The sequence below is a fragment of the Panthera tigris genome, chromosome A3 (assembly GCF_018350195.1).
Source record: "Panthera tigris isolate Pti1 chromosome A3, P.tigris_Pti1_mat1.1, whole genome shotgun sequence".
Lineage (NCBI taxonomy): Eukaryota > Metazoa > Chordata > Mammalia > Carnivora > Felidae > Panthera > Panthera tigris.
The window spans coordinates 66,754,895-66,778,662 of NC_056662.1; the positions used below are offsets into that span (position 1 = coordinate 66,754,895).

The following is a 23,768-nucleotide window of genomic DNA, read 5'->3' on the forward strand; positions in this document are numbered from 1 at the left end:
AGAAGGAGAGAAACCTCCCAATTTAAACTTATTTCCAAACTGGCCTTGATTTGGAAAGTACTGCAAGTCACTAGGCAAAATTTACTATACCTTCCCCCCCTATTCTCTATCGTGGAAATGGAGCAGGGAAGCACAAGGGGCAGTAAATACAAATTTCAGTTACAAGTAATAAATGCTAGCTATCTTAAAATGGTCCAGGTACAGTGTCCTTAAAAAAGGCAGAAGAAATCTTGAAATGACTGACCAGTGCTCAACAACTGTTACATTAATTCTTAGAAACCTGACCAATAGCACAAAAAAAATTTACAAAGGATATCTGTTTCATTAAAAACACAGCAATAAAAACATTAACCATCTTGATTTTCAAATAAAAGATAAAACAAGTATCTTTCTTTCTTTAATGAATAAGACAGTTGGACAAAGTACAGACATCAAGAAATATATACATCTTAAAAAAAAATTCATCTATAATGTCTGAACTGTCATGTTTTCATTTCTGTGATATGCAATATTCCTGTTCTTTCTTACCATTAAGGTATTACCAAGGTTCCCCTGGATTTTAAGTCACTAGTGTTAAAAAAAAAAAAAAATCATGTAAATAATATATTAAATTTTTAATGACAATGCATCTCAAAATACCTGCACCAATCATGGTGATTGGAGATTCAATATATATCCATTCATCAGTGTATATTCCAGAATGAACAAAGATAAGTCCATCAAAATGAGCTTCTTGTACCCCACCAAGGGCATCTTCAATTGTATCATAATACTACAAAAAAAAAAATAAAAGCATCAGTACAGAACTGAAAGATTACCACCTTAAGTCTTGTAAAAATACGATTCAAACATACCAACATATTTTCTCTTCCTTTATATCTTGCAGGATTACTGTAGAAATGTTCAGCAAATCCTGGCTTTACATGTGCACCTTTATACTAAAATGTCAAAAAACAAAACAAACAAAAAAACCAGAAACATTAACTACTAATATAAACATTATATTCTAAATTAATTTCGTATTGTATATTTTTTATTAAATATAAAAAACGTTTTAATTATTCTAATTTTCTGTTGCATAGTGCAATGTAAATTCTGAAACAGCTTATGACTCAGTAATATCCAGTAAGAAAGGACAAAATTTGCTAATCTCAGCACTACTGATATTTTGGGACAGATAATTCTTTGTTGTGGGGTTGTCCTGTGCATCACTGTTAAAATATTTAGCAGCATCCCTGGCCTCTACCCACTAGATACCAGTAGAATCCTCTTCTCCAGTGTGACAACCAAAAAGGTCTCCAGACATTGCCAAATGTCTCCTGTGGAGCAAAACCATCCCCACCTGAGAACCACTCATAAAAGACCATAGGAAAATTAAGGTAAATGTGAAACTTTAAAACAACTCCTGAACACTAATAATTTAAGAAAAAGTTCAAAGAGATCCATATAAAGTATAACTGCTCTTGGGCTACTGATGCTTACTGCCACTGTTTAAATTATTAATAAATACATCAGCAGTTAAAAAAATTGTTGAATATTTTGTTGACTGATAAATATTCACTGCCTTAAAACCTATTCTTAAGTTTAAATAAATTTTTTAAAAAGAAACTTTTAGTTACAAATATAAATCAGTATTTTCCATTTATACTTCATACCAACTGCTGGAAACTCTCTTTCCAAGGATTTGGATGTTCATATTCTTCTGGATTAATCTGGTAGAATTTGCCAGGTTCAGGATGCATCATAGGGCGAGTATATTCGAAAACTTCCATGTATAATCGTTTCCTGAAGGAGAAAAGGAATGAAAGATTTCTTCATAAAATGTCCTTTAAAACAACTAGAAAGGGGCGCCTGGGTGGCTCAGTCGGTTAAGCAACCGACTTCGGCTTAGGTCATGATCTCACAGTCCGTGAGTTCGAGCCCCACGTCGGGCTCTGTGCTGACAGCTCAGAGCCTGGAGCCTGCTTCGGATTCTGTGTCTCCCTCTCTCTTTGCCCCTCCCCTGATCATGCTCTGTCTCCCTCTGTTTCAAAAATAAATAAAAAAACATTAAAAAAATAAAAATAAAAATAAAACAACTAGAAAAATTATCTGATGCTTTAAAACATATAAGAATATAAAAAACCAAAATTTTAAATGTAAAATGGTTTTTGGCTAAAATAATATAACTACATATAGGGACACCTGGGTGGCTCAGATGGCTGAACATCTGACTTCAGCTTAGGTCATGATTTCACAGTTCACAAGTTTGAGCCCCACATCTGGCTCTGTGCTGACAGCTTAGAAACCTGGAGCCTGCTAAGGATTCTGTGTCTCCCTCTCTCTTTGCCCCTCCCCTGATCATGCTCTGTCTCCCTCTGTTTCAAAAATAAATAAAAAAACATTAAAAAAAAATAAAAATAAAAATAAAACAACTAGAAAAATTATCTGATGCTTTAAAACATATAAGAATATAAAAAACCAAAATTTTAAATGTAAAATGGTTTTTGGCTAAAATAATATAACTACATATAGGGACACCTGGGTGGCTCAGATGGCTGAACATCTGACTTCAGCTTAGGTCATGATTTCACAGTTCACAAGTTTGAGCCCCACATCTGGCTCTGTGCTGACAGCTTAGAAACCTGGAGCCTGCTAAGGATTCTGTGTCTCCCTCTCTCTCTGCTCCCTCCCCACTCACTCTCTCTCAAAAATAAATAAACATTAAAAAACAATATGTAACTACATATAAAAAATAGTACACCTCCCAAAATAAGAAGTGTCAATTCTTCAAAATTTGCTTAGGGGAAAAAAGGCTACCCTTACTGTAAAAGGCTCATACGGTTATTATTTAAAAGGATGGCTTTTAGGTTGCCTGGGTGGCTTAGTCAGTTAAGCGCCTAACTCTTGGTTTCGGCTCAGGTCATGATCTCATCATTTGTGAGATCAAGCCGGGCATCGGGCTCCACGCTGACAGTGCATGGCCTGCTTGGGATTCTCTCTCTCCCTCTCTCTCTGCCCCTCCTCCACTCACACATGTGCATGCTCTCTCAAAATAAATAAATAAACTTTGAAAAAAATAATTAAAGGATGGCTTTCAGTGAAATACTCTGAACCTAATTAACTCTTTGTATATCTTTACATGTTATTATCAAGAGCCAACAAATCTCAGAAATGTACTGATAGTAACTATTATCACTTCCTGTAAAAATTGGTATTTTCTTGCAGTCTTTTTATCTACAGATAGTTTCATTTACTACAGTTATGATTATATAGCATATAAAATTCTGTATTCTGCTCTTTAAAAAAATTTTTTAGAACATAGCATTTTACTATGTTAGTAGCAACTCTTGTAAAAATCACTATTAATTGCCTGTATCATCATCCTCCAAGTAGATGTTACATTATTAGTCCATTTCTTCTTGCTAGACATTTAGATTTCTAATTTTCCCTATTATTAACTGTGCCATTATGAAAAATTGTACATAAGGAAAAAAAATTTCCAGAAGTGAATTACGTTGGTCAAAGGGCTCGCATACTTTAAGGCTCATAAATACAACTGTCAAACTCAGTGATGTTAACAGTTTTCCAAAAGTGATGTAACAAAATCTACACTCTCATTAAACTATCAGATTGAATTACCTGTTTTCTTTTTCTTAAAAAATTACCTATCTGAAATTAGACACAGTTCTATTTCTAAAAAGCTTAAATTTAAATGAACAACATTTCCCATAATCACTCAGTTGCTATTAACTGATAAATAGCACAGAAAGTACTTCATTTTTTGTTTTATAAATACCGCTTAGACCAACAACCTACATTTGTGATAAACAGGTAACATGGAATTTATAAGCATTCTAATGTTGTTCCAACGGTTTAATTTTAACCAGCACCTCACACTTCAACTTCCCTACCATCTTTAGCATTTAGGGCAGCAAATAATATATCTCAAGATAATAAGAAATAAATTTTCACTTACCACAAAATTGGATCATTAGCAAGCTCACTGAAGCGTTTACACACACAAGCTGCTCTACAAAGATCCTGTTCCAGCAAGTAAGAGAAGATTTTTAGAACCACTTCATCTGGCAGTTTCTCCTGAAGATACTGTTCAGCAGGTGCTGCTATAGAGAGATTAACAAACAGAATTTAAACTATTTATTGCGGTAGTGACAACTTTCTCATTATGTAAAGAGCATTAGTTTCATTTTATCTAATGAATAGCTTTTATTGTTTGATGACAGTCATTTTATAAGCATTTTACTTTCATAGATAATATACACATTTACTTTCTTTTGTCCTAACTTAAGTATTCTTTCTTTTAGCTGTTATGTACCATTTCAGAAACTGGTTAAACACATAAAATGTATTTTTATACAACAATTACAGTCAAAAGAGATCAGGTTCTCATGTTTATTCTATAATATCACCTTTTCAATTCAAAATGTGCCATTAATCTATATTTAATAAAATTTTAATTTTTGCCATCAAACAAAATTAAAAAGAGTATTTAACTCTATCCCTTAGTTTTCCCAAAGGAAATACCAGATAGATCTTGTGATTTTCCAGATACTCTTGCACGTTTTGCACGATGACCAAAGTTTTCTGTAGTTGAAGTTGAGGCACCCTTCAAAAACAAAAGGAAAACTAATTAAGCAAATATTTTTACCATACGTAATCATTACTTCTAAAAAACGGTGACATTTCAGGGGCACCTGGGGGGCTCAGTCGGTTAAGCGTCCGACTTCGGCTCAGGTCATGATCTCGCAGTTTTAGTTTGAGCCCCATGTCAGGCTGTGTGCTGACAGCTCGGAGCCTACAGCCTCCTTCAGATTCTGTCTCTCTCTCTCTCTCTCTCTCTCTCTCTCTCTGTCCCTCCCCCACTCATGCTGTCTCTCTCTCAAAAATAAATACACATTAAAAAAAATTTCTTTTAAATGGTGACATTTCCCGTTTTGTTTCTTAACAATTCCTTCATTACAAAAAGAAAAGGAGTTACATTTATTTACCTCCATACTGCTCTTTGTAGGACACGCTGTTCTTTTTGGCAAAAGAGTTTTTCTACGAAGTTGGTATGGACTATTTTGTGCACCAGGACCTGATTCTTCAGCAACCATATCTGCAGGTACATCATCATCTGTTATAAAAAAAAGCAATATGAAAAATGACACCCATTTTTTAAAAAAAGCTCTATGGATGCAGTATACTTTTAAGAAGCTTCATAAATTTGATAGGGGAAGAAGGGGTAGGTATAACTTTTATATAAAATTTCAGCCAACTGGACAAACATCTGAAAGAAATGCTAGACTTCTAGTTCATTTCTTACTTCAAAACAAATTCCAAAATAGAGCATGTATTCAAGTACAAAAAAATCTATCACTAAAAGAAACCAAAGGTAATTATTTTTTGTAATGTTAAAGCAGAGAAGAAGTAGAACACAATATCTGGAAGGCATTTAAAAAAAAGGTGAGGAGCATGTTCACTTGATGAGGAATGGGAAGACTTACTAATACATGATTATAGCCCAAGTAGGGTGAGAAGAGTAGCCTGGCAAGAGGTGTCAGAATCAAAGTGGGATGAGGAGGGTGTCCATGCAGAGGGACAGCTAAGTGGAGGGTGGGTATCACATATCAAGTAGGATGAAAACAACATTTTGCAGACGGTGGTCTGGCATAGGGTGCTAGAGAGCTCAACAGGGTAAGGAAGCTTGTGTGGGAGAAGGGGTGGCCTGAAATGGAGAGTCAGAGCAAGAGCAAGGAGAGAAGGGCATACAGGAAAAGGGATGGTGGAAGTGGAAGATTGGCTGCATACAACAGAGGGATTCATCAAATAATTAAACAATAATGGAAGCCAGGTTTCTGTCAGAGAAGAGAGTTAAATTATAAAAAGAAAACTAGAATAAGAACTTGGGTGTTAAGACTGGAATTGGAAGTTATCAATGTGAACTCATGGTTTCTAATACATAAATACATATGTAAATGTTTGGATGTGGATAAATGTACCTGCGTATATTTCCTAGCTTTGTCCACTGACAGAACCTAGAAAGCAGTTGACACTCCAGTACCAATGAGTATGACCAACATTTGGATATTGGCTTCTGATAACATTTTTTATAAAAAGGATAAGGGCTCCTTGGAGAAATGGCTGATTTTAGGTTGTTGGAAATTATAAAACAAGCCTGGAATATCTTGTGGCGGAGAAAAGAAAATGCTCAAAGAATGATGAAGATGTGTCAAAAAGACACAGAGGTCAGCTTAAATGATCACTCACTAGCAAAATTATGTTGGAACATCAAAATTCATAATGACAGTAAAAGTATTATAATCCAATGAATAGAAAGCAACCCATAAATTCATATTGCTAGAGATAAATAATTAACTTTAAAGTTTGATATGGAATGGCACGTTTGAGTACCTCCCCCCAAATACTTATTAAGTAGAAAGGGAAAAATAGTAACTCGATAGCAGAGATGCCCATCAGACACTGCCTTAATCAAGTGATCAACATGACTATCATCAGTAGGACAAACTGAAACTGTGTGCCACCTGATAGCATACAACAGGATCACAACTGCTATGATAAAGATATATATCCTAAATTTAATTTGAGGAAACCTCAAACAAGCTCAATTTGTTCTAATTTGTTTTGAATAATCTTCAAAATTGTCAAAGTCATGAAAGTCAAGCAAAGTCTAAGGAATTGTTCCAGGTTGAAGAATACGGAAGAGATATGGCAACTAACATGGTTCTGAACTGGATCCTTTTGCTAAAAATTTGCCATTATGACAATTAGTGAAACTTGAATGGGAGTTAAAAGATTAGAAGGTAGTAATGGGTCAATGTTAATTTTCAGATTTTAGTAGCTGTAGTACAGTGATTTAGGAGAATATCCTTGTTTGTAGGAAACATACACCCTAACGTATTAGGAGGTAGCAGGATAACAGGCTGGCAACTTACTTTTGTGGGGATTCAGAAGGAAAAAACCTTCCTTGTATTATACTTTTAACTTTAAGTACGAATTGTTTTAAAAAAAAAAAAAAAAGAAAGAGGCTAATAGAGGCACCTGAGTGGCTCAATCAGTTGAACGTCCAACTTTAGCTCAGGTCATGACCTCACCCTCCTTGAGTTCAAGCTCTGTATTGGGCTCACTGCTTGCCAGTTCAGAGCCTGGAGCCTGCTTCAGATTCTATGTCTCCTTCTCTCTTTCTGCCCCTCCCCAACTTGTTCTTGTTCTTTCTTTCTCTCTCTCTCTCTCTCTCTCTCTCTCCCCACCTCCCCCCAAATAAACATATTGATTTTTTTTTTTAAAGCTAATCAATTTGAGTAATATATAAAAAGTTTTAAAATTCTGCTTGGAAAATTAACACCACCAACATAATCAAGAAGCAACCTAGTAGGAAAATATTTTTACAATACATGTCACAGAAGGGTAATTTCCTTATTTTATCTGCATGCCTACAAATCAATATGGAAAAGAAACAATTCAATAGAAAATCAGGCCAAGGACATGAATAGACAAGACAGAATTAAGTTTAAATGCTAATAAAAATGACAATAAGATTAAAAAAAAAAGTTTATATATTTTGAAAGAGAGCACGCACGAGAGAGAGAGAGAGAGAGAGAGAGAGAGAGAGAGCGAGCATGTGCAAGCGCACAAGGGGGATGGCCAGAGAGAGGGGGAGAGAGAGAATCCCAAGAATCGTAGGGCTCCATCTCACAAACCATGAAATCATGACATGAGCTGAAATCAAGAGCTGGATGCTTAACCCATTGAGCCACCCAGGTGCCCTGACAATGAGATTTTTTATGTGGCAAGTTATCAAATATCAAAAAGTGTGATCAAATACTAGTATCATTAAAGGATAGTATGGGGAAAAAAGATTCCTAATTGCTTTAAGGAGAGCAGTTTGGCAATTGATATTATTAATAAGGAATTCCATTTCCGCGAATTGATTCTGCAACTATATTCACACATGTGGGCAAAGTAGTATGTACCAAGATATTCACTGCAGTTGTTTATAATACTGCGGGATAACAATCAAAATGTTCATCAATAACTGTTTAAATAAACTTTGGTACAGCTATACAATAGACTATTATGTGGTCATTACAAAATACAAAGCAAGGACAGGGCTCCTGGGTGGCTCAGTCAGTTGAGTGTCCGACTTCGGTTCATTCAGATCATGATCTCGAGGTTCATGGGTTTGAGCCCCACACTGGGCTCACTGCTGACAGTGTGAAGCCTGCTTCAGATCCTCTGTTTCCCTGTCTCTCTACTCCTCCCCCGCTCAGGCTAAGATAAACAAACATTAAAAAAAAATTAGATTTTTGTACAATTACAGAAGTTGTTTCAGGTTCTAAGCCATATGCCTAGGTTTTAGTGCTAGCTCTATTTTGAAAATGCCTAAGACCACATATCTCCCATGCCCATATATGCACTAAAACTCCAACCCAGATCCCTGAGGACATATAGTCCAGAACCAAAAAGTCCCTGTGCTATTTTATACAATAGCACCTACTCCTACTTACTGCTTTGATTTGACTTCTCTCATTTCTGGCTTCTTCTTTCCTTCTTTAGAGCTTAACTACGCATTTACATTTCTGTCCTTGTTTTGTGTTACATTTCTGTATGTTTGTGGTAGGTATGCATGTGGGGATAATATCTCTATCACCCTGGTTATAATGCTGCTAGCAATCAGTTTCTACAACACTCAAAAAAGTACATTCTCAAAACTTTTCATCCTATACAACCTTCTTCTCTCTCACTCCACTACTATTCCTGTTTAAAATCGATAGATCTTGGGGCACCCGGGTGGTTCAGATGGTTGAGTGTCCAACTCCTGATTTCAGCTCAGGTCATGATCCCAAGATCATGGGAACTGAGCCCTGAATTGGGCTCCAGGCTAAGCGTGGAGCCTGCTTGAGGTTCTCTCTCTCCCTGCCTCTGCCCCTCTTTCCCACTCGTGCCTTCTCTCTAAAAACAAACAAAAACCCTCAAATCTATAGATCTTATTATTACAGATACCTAACTCACTCACCCATCCTGCCCTGGAATCCTTTCCTTCTCACCATCAACACAGCAAATATTAAAGACTAAAAAGTAAGGAATTCAGAGGTACTAACAGAAAGAAAAGGTGTTGGTTAACTCAGCTGCACCCAGAAGTTCACACCAAACAAATACACAAAGCTACATAATTTGAATTGTGTAATGCCATAGTAACCTCAACTTCCTATCTGTAAACACTGTCTTGTTCTAAAGCACTCAAAGCTCAGTTCTAAAAGAACTGTTATTGATTCTTATTTGTGCTGAGGTAAAGAATCTGTGCTAAATTTCTATATAGTTCTCATAATAAATTACCACTGACTGTTCTAAAAGGTATTTAAAAAGGGGTCATTCTGAAAAGATCACTTGGCCACTATTGCAATATGAAGCAAAGGAAAAGATTAAAAAACAAAACAACTCTAGTCATTAGTATTTTCTTCATTTTTTGAATTCCTGTAGTACTGTATAATTATCTGCAGTAGTATGTAAGTACCATATATTCTTTGCAATATCATAGCTACTTTATGTTATTATTTACTTTTTTGGTATATGCCATATTTTCTTGACAAAAATATAAGCTTTGATGGCCAGGTCTCTCATTTATATTCTTTCTCAGTATCTAGTTTGTTGTCCAGTAGGTACTCAAAAAAAATGTTGATTCACATCTATGGAGAACCCCTTCAATTCAAGGAATTTTCCCCAAAAACCATCCCTAGTGGTGAACTATGATGACCTTAGATACTACTTTACAGAAAATAAAAATCTGGACAGGAACTGCTTCATGTCTTTCTACCTTCAACTCCAATGAACTTATATACATGCACATGTATGATTTTTTGTTCCCTCCTAAAATTATGAAGTATTCCCAAGATAGATTTGGCACATACGAAGCAAATAAACAAAAATTTTGTTAAATAAATAAATGAAACCATGAATAAAGTGAACGATCAATGGTAACTGCCATACTAGCTCCAATCCAAGAATCAAGAAATCATAAAATATTATTTATGGCTTTGTTCCAACAACGAAGTCTAAAAGCAAGCCCTCAAAACAATATTTTGTTGAAAAAATTTTAACTTTATAGTTTCACTTTTACACCTAGTATTAGAATGTCCATATTTAAATGCCAAGCTGTAATCTAAAACTAAAAAAAAAAATCTCAATACAAAAATGCTCAATTTCAACCATAATTTACAGAAAACATAATTTTCAGTTAGGAAATGTTCTCAACCAGAGAGGTCTAATAGAAACAGAATGTGATTCATATATGTAAATTTTTTTAAAGTTTATTTATTTTTTTAGTAATCTCTTTACCCAACATGGGGCTCAAACTCACAACCCTGAGATCAAGAGTCACGTGCTCTTCTGACTGAGCCAACCAAGCACCCCCACACATGTAATTTTTCATATTCTAGTAGCTGTATTTGAAAAAGAAAGTGAAATTAATTCTAATATAATTTAACCAGATATCTAAAATGTATTTCAACATTTAACCAATATAAAATTGAGATATTTTACATTCTTTTTTCATACCAAATCTTTGAAAATCAGTACTTATTTTTACCACATTTATTTTCAGACATGCCTTATATCAAGTGCTCAACGGTCACATGTGACTAGTGACTACCCAAATTGGATAGTGTACACACCTACACATTTTATTAATACCTTATCAGTGCTCAAAAAGATAACAGTGTGCAATTTAAAGGGATGCTTACACACACACACAGATTTAATTTTATAATTTTTAGATTTTACTGTCAACCCTACATTAATATACCAGAGTCTTCACTATTAATAGGAACCAAGGTTTAAGCAAAGCCTTCTGGAAAATAAGCACATTTCTTTCTTTAGCTAAAAAATAATCTTTGAAATCTTTGATATTAAATACATTGAAAATTTATATTAGGATTTATTCCAACAAAAGAAGGGACTTAAGTCTATACATTCTGAAACTAGAAGAATACCTTAATTTTTACATACTTAACTATCCTAAAGGTTTACAAAAAAACTGTATTACTGCTTGGATGGGGTTCAAAATCTATACACTAGGTTATACACTAACCTAAAGTTGGAGTTTATGGAAATTAATTTACAGTGGTTTCCAACCCCCCACAAATATTATACATATTCCACATTACTTACCCATAGCCACAGATCAGATTGGAAACTTAAGCAAATCTGTGCTAGTAACTGTGTGTTTAGAAACAGCTCCCAGTCTCACATTGTAAAGAACCACACTTGACAACTGTTTCTAACACAGTTGCGAACTACCACAGCTTTTTCCAACTACTAAAAAAATCCACTGAATAAACTGAAATCAAGATAAAATTCATTTAAAATGTTTTTAAATATTTTACTTAAAACTTAAGCATTTTACTTAAAAATTTTTTCTTAAATATTTTAAGGTAGAGAGTCCAGAAATAAAGTCATAATATGTAATTATTCAAGATATTACATATTCCATTCACATATTCAGTTATTAATTACACACATATACACACACTTCTGAATTTCCAAAACAATATGAACTATAGGGATTATCTAAGACTGGTAAAAGAAGAAATATTTACACTTTGACCACTGAATAATAATCTTTAGAAGCCACTTCTTTGATATTATCAACACTTACTGAAAACTCAAACAAGGCTTCATTTCAACAGAAAAAATTTAGACCAACTCATTCTAAACTGCCGGACATAAAGTGTGTTCAACAAATATTTGCTGAATAAATGTAGAATGAACGAACGAATGTGCCATGCACCGTATGAGTTACTGGTGAGACAGAGCAACCATTAATTCTTTCAATGTCTGGTAGAATTTACCAGTGGAGCAGTCTGGTCCTGGGCTTTTGTTTGCTGGGAGGTTTTTGATTACTGAGTCAATCTCCCTACTAGTAATTCATCTGTTCAAATTTCCTACTTCATCATGATTCAGTCTTGGTAGGTTGTATATTTCTAGGAATTTATCCATTTCTTCTAGGTTGTCCAATTTGTTGGCATACAACTTCATTCTAATCTTCCAATCCTAAAACAAACAAACAAAAAAAACCTCTCCCAATCTTTTGTATTTCTGTGCTCTCAGTTGTAATATTTCCTCTTTCATTTTTTATTTTATTTGTGTCCTATTTCCTTTTGTCTTGGTGAGTGTAGCTAAAGGTTTGTCAATTTTGTTATCTTTTCAAAGAACCAATTCTTAGTTCCTTAATCTTCTCTATTGTCTTTTGACTCTCTATTTTATTAATTTCTGCTCTAATCTTTGTTATTCTCTTCCTTGTATTAAATTTAGGCTTTTTTTGTTCTCTTCCTAGTTCCTTGAAATATAAAGTTGTCTCAGACTTTGTTTCTTGAGATAGACATTTATTGCCACAAACTTTCCTTCTGAACTGCTCTTGCTGCATGCCACATATTTGTCTGTCACAGTTCCATTTTTTTTGTCTCAAGGTATTTTTTGATCTCTCTTTTGATTTCTTCTTTGACCTACTGGTTGTTCGGTAGCATACTATTTAATCTCCACAAATTTGTGAATTCTCTGGTCTTCTTTGTATAATTAATTTTCTAGTTTCATACCATTATGGTTGGAAAAGATGCCTGATATGATTTCAATTCTCTTAAATTTATTGAGACTTTTTTTGTGGCCTAACATATAATCTATTTTGGAAAATGAGTCTCTTGTAAGGCAGCATATGATGGGTCTTCTTCCTTTTATGGTGGGTTCTTGTTATGGTCTACCAAGCATTCAAAGATTTAATATCAATTTTTCTAACCTCTTTCAAAAATAGAAGAGGACAAAACTCTTCCAAAGTCAAGGCAGACATTATCTTGATAGCAAAACCAGATAAGGATGCCACAAGAAAATTATTGGCCAATATCCCTGATGAACATAAATATAAAAATCCTCAATGAAATATCAGCAAACTGAATTCGACAATACATTAAAAGGAGCAGACACCATGATCAAGTGGGATTTATTCCAGGGATGCAAGAAGGCCTAACAGCTACACATCAGTCAATGTGATATACCACGTTAACAAAATAAAAGAAAAAAATCATATGATCATCTCAATAGATGCAGAAAGGGCATCTGACAAAATTCAACAACATTTACGATAAAAACTCTCAGCCAAGTGGGTATAGGGAACATACCTCAGTAAAGGCCATATAAGATAAACCCACAGCTAACATACTCAATGGTGAAAAGCTAAATGCTTTTCCTCTAAAAACCAGGAACAACAAGACCAATATGCTCACTCTTGCCACTTTATTCAACACAGTATTGGAAATCCTAGCCAGAGTAATCAGGTAAGACAAATAAAGGCATCCAAATTGGAAAGGAGGAAGTAAAACTGTCACTATTTACAGGTGACATATTATATATACAAGACCCTAAAAACATCAAGAAATTGTTAGAATAAATTCAATAAAGTTGCAGGATACAAAGTCAATACACAAAAATTTGTTGCATACATGAAGAATTAACTATTAGAAATTAAAAAGAAAACCCATTTACAAATGCACAAAAACAAAAAAATACCCAGGAATAAATTTAATTAAGGAGGTAAAAGACCTATATACTAAAAACTAGAAGATATTAATGAAAGAAATTGAAGACACAAATAAATGGGAAAATACTCTGTACTCATGCATTGGAAAAATTAGTACTGTTAAAATGTCCATACTACTCAAAGCAATATACAGATTCAACACAATCTCTTTCATAATCCCAATGGTATTTTTCATAGAAACAGAACAAACAATTCTAAAATTTGTATGGAACCATAAAAGACCCTGAATAGCCAGAGCAATCTTGAAAGAGGAGAACAAAGCTGGAGGCATCACACTCCCAGATTTCAAAATATATTACAAAGACATAGTAATTAAAACAGTATTACATTGGCATAAAAAGACACATAGATCAACGGACAGAATAGAGGGCCCAGAAATATACCCACACATATAAGGTCAATTAATTTACGACAAAGGAGCCAAGAATACACAATGCAGATAGGACACAATAAACAATGTTGGAAACACTGGACACCCAAATACAAAAGAATGAAACTGAACTACTAGCTTACACTACACACAAAAATAAACTCAAAGTGGATTAAAAAACTTCAAACCGTAAAATTCCTAGAAGACAACATAGGCAATAAATTCCTTGACACAGGTCCTGGCGGCAATGGTTTTTTGAATTTGACACCCAAGGCAAACCAACAAAAGCAAAAATAAACAAATGGGACTACTTCAAAACTAAAAAGCTTCTGCACAGCAAAGGGAACAACAAAATGAAAAGACAACCTATTGAATGGAATAAAATATTTGTAAATCATGTATCTGATAAACAACTAATATACAAAATATATAGAGAATTCCTACAACTCAACAGCAAAACAAAAATGAAACCCTAACAATCCAATTTAAAAAATGGGCAGTAAATTAGAATAGACATTCTCCCAAAGACCTACAGAAGGCCAACAGATACATGAAAAGATGTCAACATTTATAATCATTGGGGATGCAAATCAAAAGGGATATCACCTCACACGTGTTAGAATGGCTATTATCAAAAAGACTAGAATAACAAGTGTTGGCAATGTAGAGAAAAGGATCTCCGGGGTGCGTGGGTGGGTCAGTCGGTTAAGCAAGTGAGGTTAAGCATCTGACTCTTGACTTCAGCTCAGGTCATGATGTCAAGGGTTCATGACTTCAAGCACCACTGTCAGTGCAGAACCTGCTTGGGATTCTCTCTCTGCCTCTTCCCCACCTGTTCACACTTGCTTACTCTCTCAAAATAAATAAATAAACTTAAAAAAAAAAAACCCAAAAGGATCTCTTGTGCACTTCTGGTGGGAAAGTAAACTGGTACAACCACTATAGAAAAAAGTATGGAGTTTCCTTAAAAAGTTAAAAGTAGAACTACCATATGATCCAGCAATTCCACTTTTGGGTATTTACCTGAAGAAAACAAAAACACTAACTTGAAAAGATGTATACACCTCCCACCCCATATTCACTGCAACATTATTTACAACGGCCAATATACAGAAACAACCTAAGTGTCCACTGATTGATGAATCGATGAAAAAATTGTATATATACACAATAGAATATTATTCAGTCATAAAAAAGGATGAAATCTTGCCATTTGTGGAAACACAGATGGATCCTGAAGGCATTACACTAAGTGATGTAAGTCTGATGAAGAAAAGACAACTACCATATGATCTCTCTTACATGTGGAATCTAAAAGAAAATAAAAAACTCCAAACACAAAACCAACCCCCTGCCCTGAACACCAAGTTCATAAATACAGACAACAGAATGACAGTTGCTAGAGGTAGAGGGTGGATGGTGGGAGAAATAAACTTTTTGTCTCCAGGCTAAATAAGTCAAAAAAATAAATGAAATTTTAATTGAGAGAGAGAGAGAGAGGGAGAAAGATACATCTGAAGAAAGTAGCTCCAACATTGTTGGCAAACCATAAAAGGAAAAGAAAAAAAAAAAGAAAGAATGAAATGAAACACAGCAACCAAAACAATATTGTACCTGCCCTCCAGGAATTCAGGAGAGACGCAGACAACTAAATAGGCGATGACAATACAGTATGTCACACGCTGTAACAGGGATAAGCAGAAAGTACTATGGAAATATACAAGAATATCTAATCCAATATTAGATGACGCTGGAGTAGGATACTGGGGTATCAGTGAAGGTTTCTTGAAAAAATTCCAAAATGAGACTGATGACAATTGGGAATTAGTCAAGCAGAAAGAATAGTGTGTGTCAAGACCTGAAGGTGCTCACCTCCAGCACAGGTCTCCAGGAACTACAAGTTGCTCCATATGGCTGTATCATGTAGTAGGGGCTGGATTATGAAGGGTGCTATAAACACTTTAAAGAATTTAGATGTTATCTTGAAGGTCAAGGATTGTTACTGAATATTTTTTTAAGTTTATTTATTTATTTTGAGAGAGAGACAGACAGACAGACCGACCTAAACAGGCTCCACACTGTCAACACAAAGCTTGATGGCAAGGCTTGAACTCATGAACCATGAGATCATGACCTGAGCTGGTCAGATGCTTAACCGACTGAGCCACCCAGGAGCCCCACCACTGAATGGTTTTAAATAGAGCAGCAAGCAACATGCTCTGATTTGTATTTTAGGAAGATTACTTAAACAGTGTAAAAACAACTGGAAATGGATGGTAATGGTGGTGGGAGACCAGTTTAGGATGCTATGGCAGAAATACAAATGAGAAGAGATAAACATGGCTTGAACTATGGTAATAAAAAAGGAAGAAGTGAATAGATTTGAGATACATGCACAAGGTAAATTCATAAAACTTAATGAGTGAATGGATATGGGGGGCGGGTAGAGAAGAGGATGCAGCCAGGAGTAATACTGATTTGGGCAATCCAATGGATGGTGCCATGTACTAGGGCAGGGATCTTTGTGGGCAAGTTAGGGATGGAATGGGGAGGAAAAGATGAGTTCAGGTTTGGGTTTTGAGTTTTGAGGTACTGTGGGACATACAAGTGGAGATTCTCAGCAAAGCTCAAGTTTCAATGAGTGATTTGAAGAGAGAATTTTATCACTTTGCAAATATACTATAGTAGGAGCAGAGAGTTACAAAGCATAGATTTAGCTATCCTTATTTACATACTATGATGTAATATAGATACTTGATACTAATGTGCTATCCAATCCTTGAGAAAAAGCTATATAATGTACAATGGATTGTTATCTACTGAGGTCAAAATTATCAATACCACATATAAAAAATATCTGTGGGTCCCAGAATTGACAAGAGTTCATAATTCTAGCTAGCTTGATGAAAAATAAAAGAATCTTTTTAAAGTTAGCAACTTTCATAAATTTTAAGTAGCTTTAAGTGGATTTAGACAATGATATTATTCAAAAGCAACATTACATCTAAAGTAGAAGCTGATATGACCAGGGAATCAAGTGAATCATTAATTTAAGATCAGAATGACCATGGTACCAAGTCAGCAATTAAGACAAACCTCATTAATTATGGGCTAATCCAGGATTCATGTAAATCAGCAAATTTTAAAAACCTGTTAATTTTCAACTATTTGTTAGTCACAATGAATATAAATGTTAGTCACAATGAATATAAAGATCTGCTTGATTCAGTAGGAAGCTAGACATACAAACAACTGAATCACTATAATAACCACCATATTAAAGGCACACACAAGGTGTTAGGAAAATATGAGGTAGAGTACGTTAATCACCATATACACACAGCTTAAAAGAAAACAATTTAGCTTGTCCCTAATTTTGTTTTCACATTAAATTTAGAAATTTTTAGAAATGGCTTTTATTACTTTAGTTTTATAGAGAAGGAATACCAAGACCAGGAGAGTAAAGTATGAAAATCGAAATAAGAATAAGACTATTATAATCTAACAAGCATTAAATGCTTAACCTTTGTTGTCAACTCACTTGAGAAACCATTTTTCTGAAAGAAAGAAAATGGACCTCATGGAAGGGAGGGGAGGCAGAGCATCATCAGTTCTCTTTCTTTCATAGTTTTAAAGTTAGACCATAATTTCTAGAACTATATGATTTCTAGTAATGTTTTACAGATCAAGAGATTACCTGACAGGAAAGAATATTATCAGCCTGTTTTACTGACATTAAAGTTCAGGGAAATGCTGAAGGTTAGAAAGTTAGTAAGTGGAAGCAAAGTAAGTTTCAGCTCAATGGACTCTAAGTACAATCTTATGTATGTATGTATGTATGTATGTATATATGTAATTTGAATGTCTCCAAAGTTTATTTTATAATATGAATAATAATAGTAATTGGACTAATAGTAGTAGCAGCAGTACCACTACTGCTACTAGTACTACCACTATTAGTGTACCTAATACTGAATACTTACATGTGGCAAACACTACTGTTTCAGATGTTTTATACACATATAGGCATATCTCAAGAGATTTGCAGGTTTGGTTCCAGACCACTGCAATAAAGTGACTACCACAATAAAGCAAGTCAAATAAATTTCTAGTTTCACAGTGCATATAACAGCTACGTTTATACTATATTGTAGTCTGTTAGTTGTGCAATAGCATTATGTCTAAAAAAACAACATACATACTTAAGTTAAAAAATGTTTTATTGCTAAAAAATGCTAACCATTAACTGAACTTTCAGGAAGTCATAATCACTGATCACAGACGACCACCACAAAATAATGAATAAGTTCAAAATACTGTAAGAATTATCAGAACATGACACATACACACAAAAAGAGCGAAATGCTGTTAGAAAAATAGCACTGATAGACTTGCTTGATGCAGGGTTGCCACAAACCTTCAATTTGTAAAAAATGCAGTATCTGTAATATAAAGTGATGTGCAATAAAACACAGTATCCCTGGGGCGCCTGGGTGGCTCAGTGGGTTGGGTGGCCGACTTCGGCTCAGGTCATGATCTCGCGGTCCGTGAGTTTGAGCCCCGCGTCAGGCTCTGTGCTGACAGCTCAGAGCCTGGAGCCTGTTTCAGATTCTGTGTCTCCCTCTCTCTGACCCTCCCCTGTTCATGCTCTGTCTCTCCCTGTCTCAAAAATAAATAAAATGTTAAAAAAATTTAAAAAAAAAACAACACAGTATCCCTGTTCTAAGTCACTAAATCACTGTTATCAACTCTATGAGGAACATATTATTATTTAAGTTTATTTATTTACTTTGAGAGAGAGATAGAGAGTACATATGGGGGAGAGGCAGAGAGAGAAGGAAAGAGAGAATCCCAAGGAGGCTCTTGTACTATCCCAAGTAGCCCCAACATGGGGCTCAACCCCACGAACCAGGAGATCATGACCTGACCAAGATCAAGGGTCAAACGTTCAATCAATTGAACCACTCACACACCCCATATATTACTTTTTTAAATGTTTATTTTGAGAGAGAAAGAGAGTGCACACACACACACACACACACACACACACACACACACGAGCAAGATGGGGGAGGAGGGGCAGAGAAAGAGAAGAAGGTGAATCCCAAGCAGGGATCGCATGCTCTTAGCATGGAGCCTGACAGGAGGCTTGATCCCAGAACCATGAGATCATGACCTGAGCTGAAATCAAGAGTTGGACGCTTAAACATCTGAGCCACCTAGGCTCCCCTATGAGGAACATATTATTTTATTCCTAGTTTACAGAGAAGGAATCCAGTCAAGGAAAGGTTAAGCATTTTGCCCAAGGTTATGCAATATTAAGTAGTAGCAGAGGCAGAATCTGAACTCAGACTAGCTCCAGAGCCCCATACTCTTAACCACTGTACTATCTAAATACAAATTAGTCTTGGGGCACCTGGGTGGCTCACTGGGTCAAGATTCTGACTTCGGCTCAGGTCATGATCTCACAGTTTGTGAGTTCGAGCCCTGCATCAGGCTCTGTGCTGACAGTTCAGAGCCAGGAGCTGGCGTCAGATTCTGTGTCTCCCTCTCTCTGCCCCTCCCCTGCTCACACTCTGTCTCTCTCTCTCTCCCATTAAAAAAAGTAAAAATACATATATACATACAAATTAATCTTGATAAATATTACTGGATATACTTATTACTAGGAGTATTTATCATACAGGACAGTATCATGAAATAAAACATTCTTTTGGAAATGTTTACAGGATTTAAAAAAATCATACTATTTCAGGTCTTTATTAAGTGTTAGTAAGTTAACATTTTATACAAAAACACCAAAACATATACGTCAGACCCTTTATTTTCATAACGGGCACCTCTTTAGATCTTTTTGTATTATAAATATCAATAATACTTGGATACAGTATAGTACAGTGATTAAAAATACAGACTGGGAAAACGGTACTTATTTGGCTTAGAATCTTGGCTTAGTCGCTAGCTCTACAATCATGGACAAATTCCTTACTCTGTCTGATTTTCAGTGCATCCATAAAATGGAAATAATGGTGCCTACCTCATAAAATGTTGTGAACATTAATACTTAACACAGTACCTGGCAGAGAGACATCCATAAATGAGATGGGATGCTGAAAGTTAGCCAGGTCCACTCAAAACATTCCAGTTAGAAGCCTTGTTAATATTATCTAATTCAGTCTTCAAAAAAAAAAAAAGCTGAAGTAGAAATAATAATTACTAGTACAAACTACCTATGATGGGTGTTCAGAGTAGTTCTTAAATAGCACAAAATATAATGTGAAATCCACAAATGCCATGGGCTGACCACAGAAAAAAATGAGTATTATCCCCTTTAAAATATCATTCTGGGAGGCTATAAAATTATTCCAACAATCCTGCCACAATTGAAGTATTTGTTACACTCATTTTTTTTTATTATAAAAATACGTTCACTTAGGAAATGTAAAGAAAAACACAAAAGGGAAAAAAGTTACTGAAAAATCCCATCACTCAGAATTTTATTCCCATTAATGCTTTAGAATATTCCAGTTTTTTTCCCTATCAAATGATATAATTGAAATACTGTACATACTGCTTTGTATATCTTGCTTTTTAATTTTCACTGTACCATGAACATGAAGTATGTTTATAGGTCATGAAATTTTTTCTGAAACATGGCTATCAATGGCTACAGAATATAAATGTTCCATGATTTATTCCAACAGTCTCTTGTTAAATTTATTTAACTACTCCGCTCTTATTAAAGTTTCCATTTTTCCTTGGCCATTTTTGTTAATTTTTTCAATTCAAGACAAAAATTCACCCTTTCAGGAAAGATAGGATTTTTGACATTAGCTTTATGTCATTCAGTGTCAAATAAGATAACTTATTAAGAATAACAGATATAAGCTGAAAAATAGTTGGTTTAGAGAGATTAACTTTCCAGTCAAACAGCTAGTAAGCAGCAAGGCTGGGATTTGGTTCAGACACAGTCTTCTGTTCCATACCACCTCCCCAACAACAACATCAACAACATAATTGACACTACCCAGCCACCAGCACTAATAACGTGCAGTTAACATTTTATCAATGTGCCAGGTAGTGTGATCATTATTTTACATATATTATCTCCATCTCCTGTGAAGAAGAGCTAGTATTAGTGCAACTTAGACTATTCTGTTCCTAGGATATGTTTACATATGTATTTACATCTATGTGCCTTTATTCACTGTGTTCTTTCTGCTTACAATATCCATCTCTTTTCTCTCTACTTACATAAGGTTATATAGTTTAGTGTTCTGTCAAGTCCCACGTTCTCTATCTATAAAGCCTTTCCCAACTTTTCCATTTTTGGATTGCTTTCTAATTTTTTTTTTAATGTTTATTTACTTTTGAGGAAGAGAGAGACAGAGTAGGATCGGGGAGGGCCAGAGAGAGAGGAAGACACAGAATCCGAAGCAGTCTCCAGGCCCTGAACTTTCAGCACAGAGCCCGGTGCGGGGCTTGAACTCATGAACAGTGATATTGGGACCTGAGCCGAAGTCAGATGTTTAACCAATGGAGCCACCCAGGTGCCTCTTGTATTGCTTTCTAATTGCAACTTAGAAAAAGTCAAATCAAGTGTAGAGTATTAGAAAGAAAACTACCTCGTTTTATCACTTTGGGCAAACCAATTAACCTCTCTATACCTCAATTCTTTGCCTGCAAACTGAGAGGGATGGACTTAGATCAGCAGTCCTCAAACTTCAGTACAGATGAGAATCATGTGGAGATCTTGTTAAAACACAATGCTGAGCTCCACCCTCGGTGTTTCTGAATCAGAAAGGGAAGAATGGGAGTAAGGATTTATACTGCCAACAAGTTCCAAGGGATGCTGCCTCTGCTGGGTCAGGAGTCACATTTTTGAGAATCAATGGGGCCACACACAAAAAAAGTCTTTGAAAGCCAAGGTAAATGGTGTGGTAAGAAAAAAAAAAAAAAAAAAAAGGAAAATTTTCAATTAGAGTTGTAACATTTAATAAACCTTTTGTTAAGAGGTGGCTTAGGCAGCAATGTGCATATAAGAAACTAGGGTACAATAAAAAGACTCCTTCAATAATGGCAATAAACCAGAAAACCCTGGATTAAGGTGATGGTAGTAAAAAAGAGGAAAAAACAAACAAACCCAAATTGTGATTCAGTCACTCTTCTCTGATAAAAGTTTTTGCAATTATCCAATGGAAAGCTGTATGTATACATACTACTATTATTTAGAAAACACAGCATGAAATCAGGAATAATTTTCTGCCACAGTAAAATCACTATAATATCAATAGGGATCTAATGTTCAAGTTACTTTCTTAGTACAGGTCAACTTTAAACTTTTTTTTTTTTTTTTTTTTAATGTTTATTACTGAGAGACAGAGAGACAGAGCATGAGCAGGGGAGGGGCAGAGAGAGGAGGAGACACAGAATCCAAAGCAGGCTCCAGGCTCTGAGCTGTCAGCACAGAGCCTGACGCGGGGCTCGAACTCACAAACCGCAAGATCATGACCTGAGCCGAAGTCAGACACTCAACCAACCAACTGAGCCACCCAGGTGCCCCTAAACTTTTAAAAATAAAAAAACCTGGGGGAAAATGGCAGGATTGATACTCATTTTATCCCCAAGGCTCCTTACATTATTAGTAAGGAAATAAAAAGATACAAACCGCTACAAAAGAAAGAACAGGATAAAGCCATCAGTACACAAAAGATTTCAATGGATTTCTAGAAGACACAAAAATAAATGAGTGTGGACTGCAGAAGCAAAGCAGAAGAAGCTACTGCCTACTAAAGCATGTTAGAAGCTACAACTGAAGAGGGAGCTGTCAAATCCTCTCAAAACCTCAGATGAGCTTTGAACTCTGAAAAATGCAATTACGGTAAAGGACAATGTATGTGAATCTGAAAGGAATGACATTCACTGTTGATCAATAAAAGGAAGTCAAGTCTCATCAAACCACCACACAAGAATAAAGGGAGAATAAAGAAATTTCCAGACAGGCTGAGACTTAGAAAGTTGGTCTCCTATATAACTTTCCTTAGGAAGTTACTTGATGACATAGTTCAACAAAACTAGGCAGTAAATATAGAAAGAAGATGATCTGGGATCCAGAAATTAATAAAGTTATCACAGAAAAGCAACAAAGGGAAGAAATTCCAAGATAAAGGTTGTGAAGCAGGCCCAAAGGAACTACAGATCAGAAGAGGACTCCAAAGAGCTGCAGGAATGAAAATTTCCTAGAAATTTCATAGGGAAATTAACAGGTTAGATAGTAAGAAGCTTGGAATAACTTGAAAACATGATAAAGGCAACAGGTGAAATGTAAAAAAAAGAATCCATCAGAATAGTTAGGAATGATCTCTTTTGAGTGTCCTATTAGGGAGTAGAGAAAGAGAAACTAGCACATACTTGGCGCTACAGAGAAAAATATCTCCATATTCATAGTAAACACTCATTTTTCAACCTCAAGTCATTTTATGTACAAATCACTGAAAAACACTTCACTAACAACATGGCAAACATTTATTAACCTTGATAATGAGAATGTACAGCTGTAACCACCTTTGTGGTGAAAGGCAAGAACTGTGAGTATCCATCCTCATCTTACAAAAGAGGAAGTCTAGAGATATTATTCTTAGTTGAGGAAATGTAAAATTAAGCTTTAAATACATGTTTCAAAGTTTTATTGGGTTGAGGTGAGTGGTAGGAATGCTGTAAGTAAATCAACACAGCAGAAATCAACAATGTTTAAATTTGATGGAGAATCAGAATAAGATTTGATCAGCCAAAAGAGACATCATGCTACTTATG

General features: G+C 35.2%; 1 protein-coding gene across 1 annotated transcript in view; it reads right to left on the minus strand.

Moving 5' to 3' along the window:
* Positions 1-23,768, minus strand: part of FBXO11 (F-box protein 11) — an 83,942-nt gene that overhangs the window by 20,535 nt on the left and 39,639 nt on the right. Inside the window, exons 2-7 of the mRNA XM_042981341.1 lie at positions 4,989-5,116; positions 4,525-4,606; positions 3,959-4,103; positions 1,656-1,785; positions 855-938; positions 640-772 (exon numbers count right to left, since the gene is read on the minus strand). Coding sequence (XP_042837275.1) covers positions 640-772; positions 855-938; positions 1,656-1,785; positions 3,959-4,103; positions 4,525-4,606; positions 4,989-5,116 — 702 coding nt within the window. The remainder of the gene's footprint in view (positions 1-639; positions 773-854; positions 939-1,655; positions 1,786-3,958; positions 4,104-4,524; positions 4,607-4,988; positions 5,117-23,768) is intronic.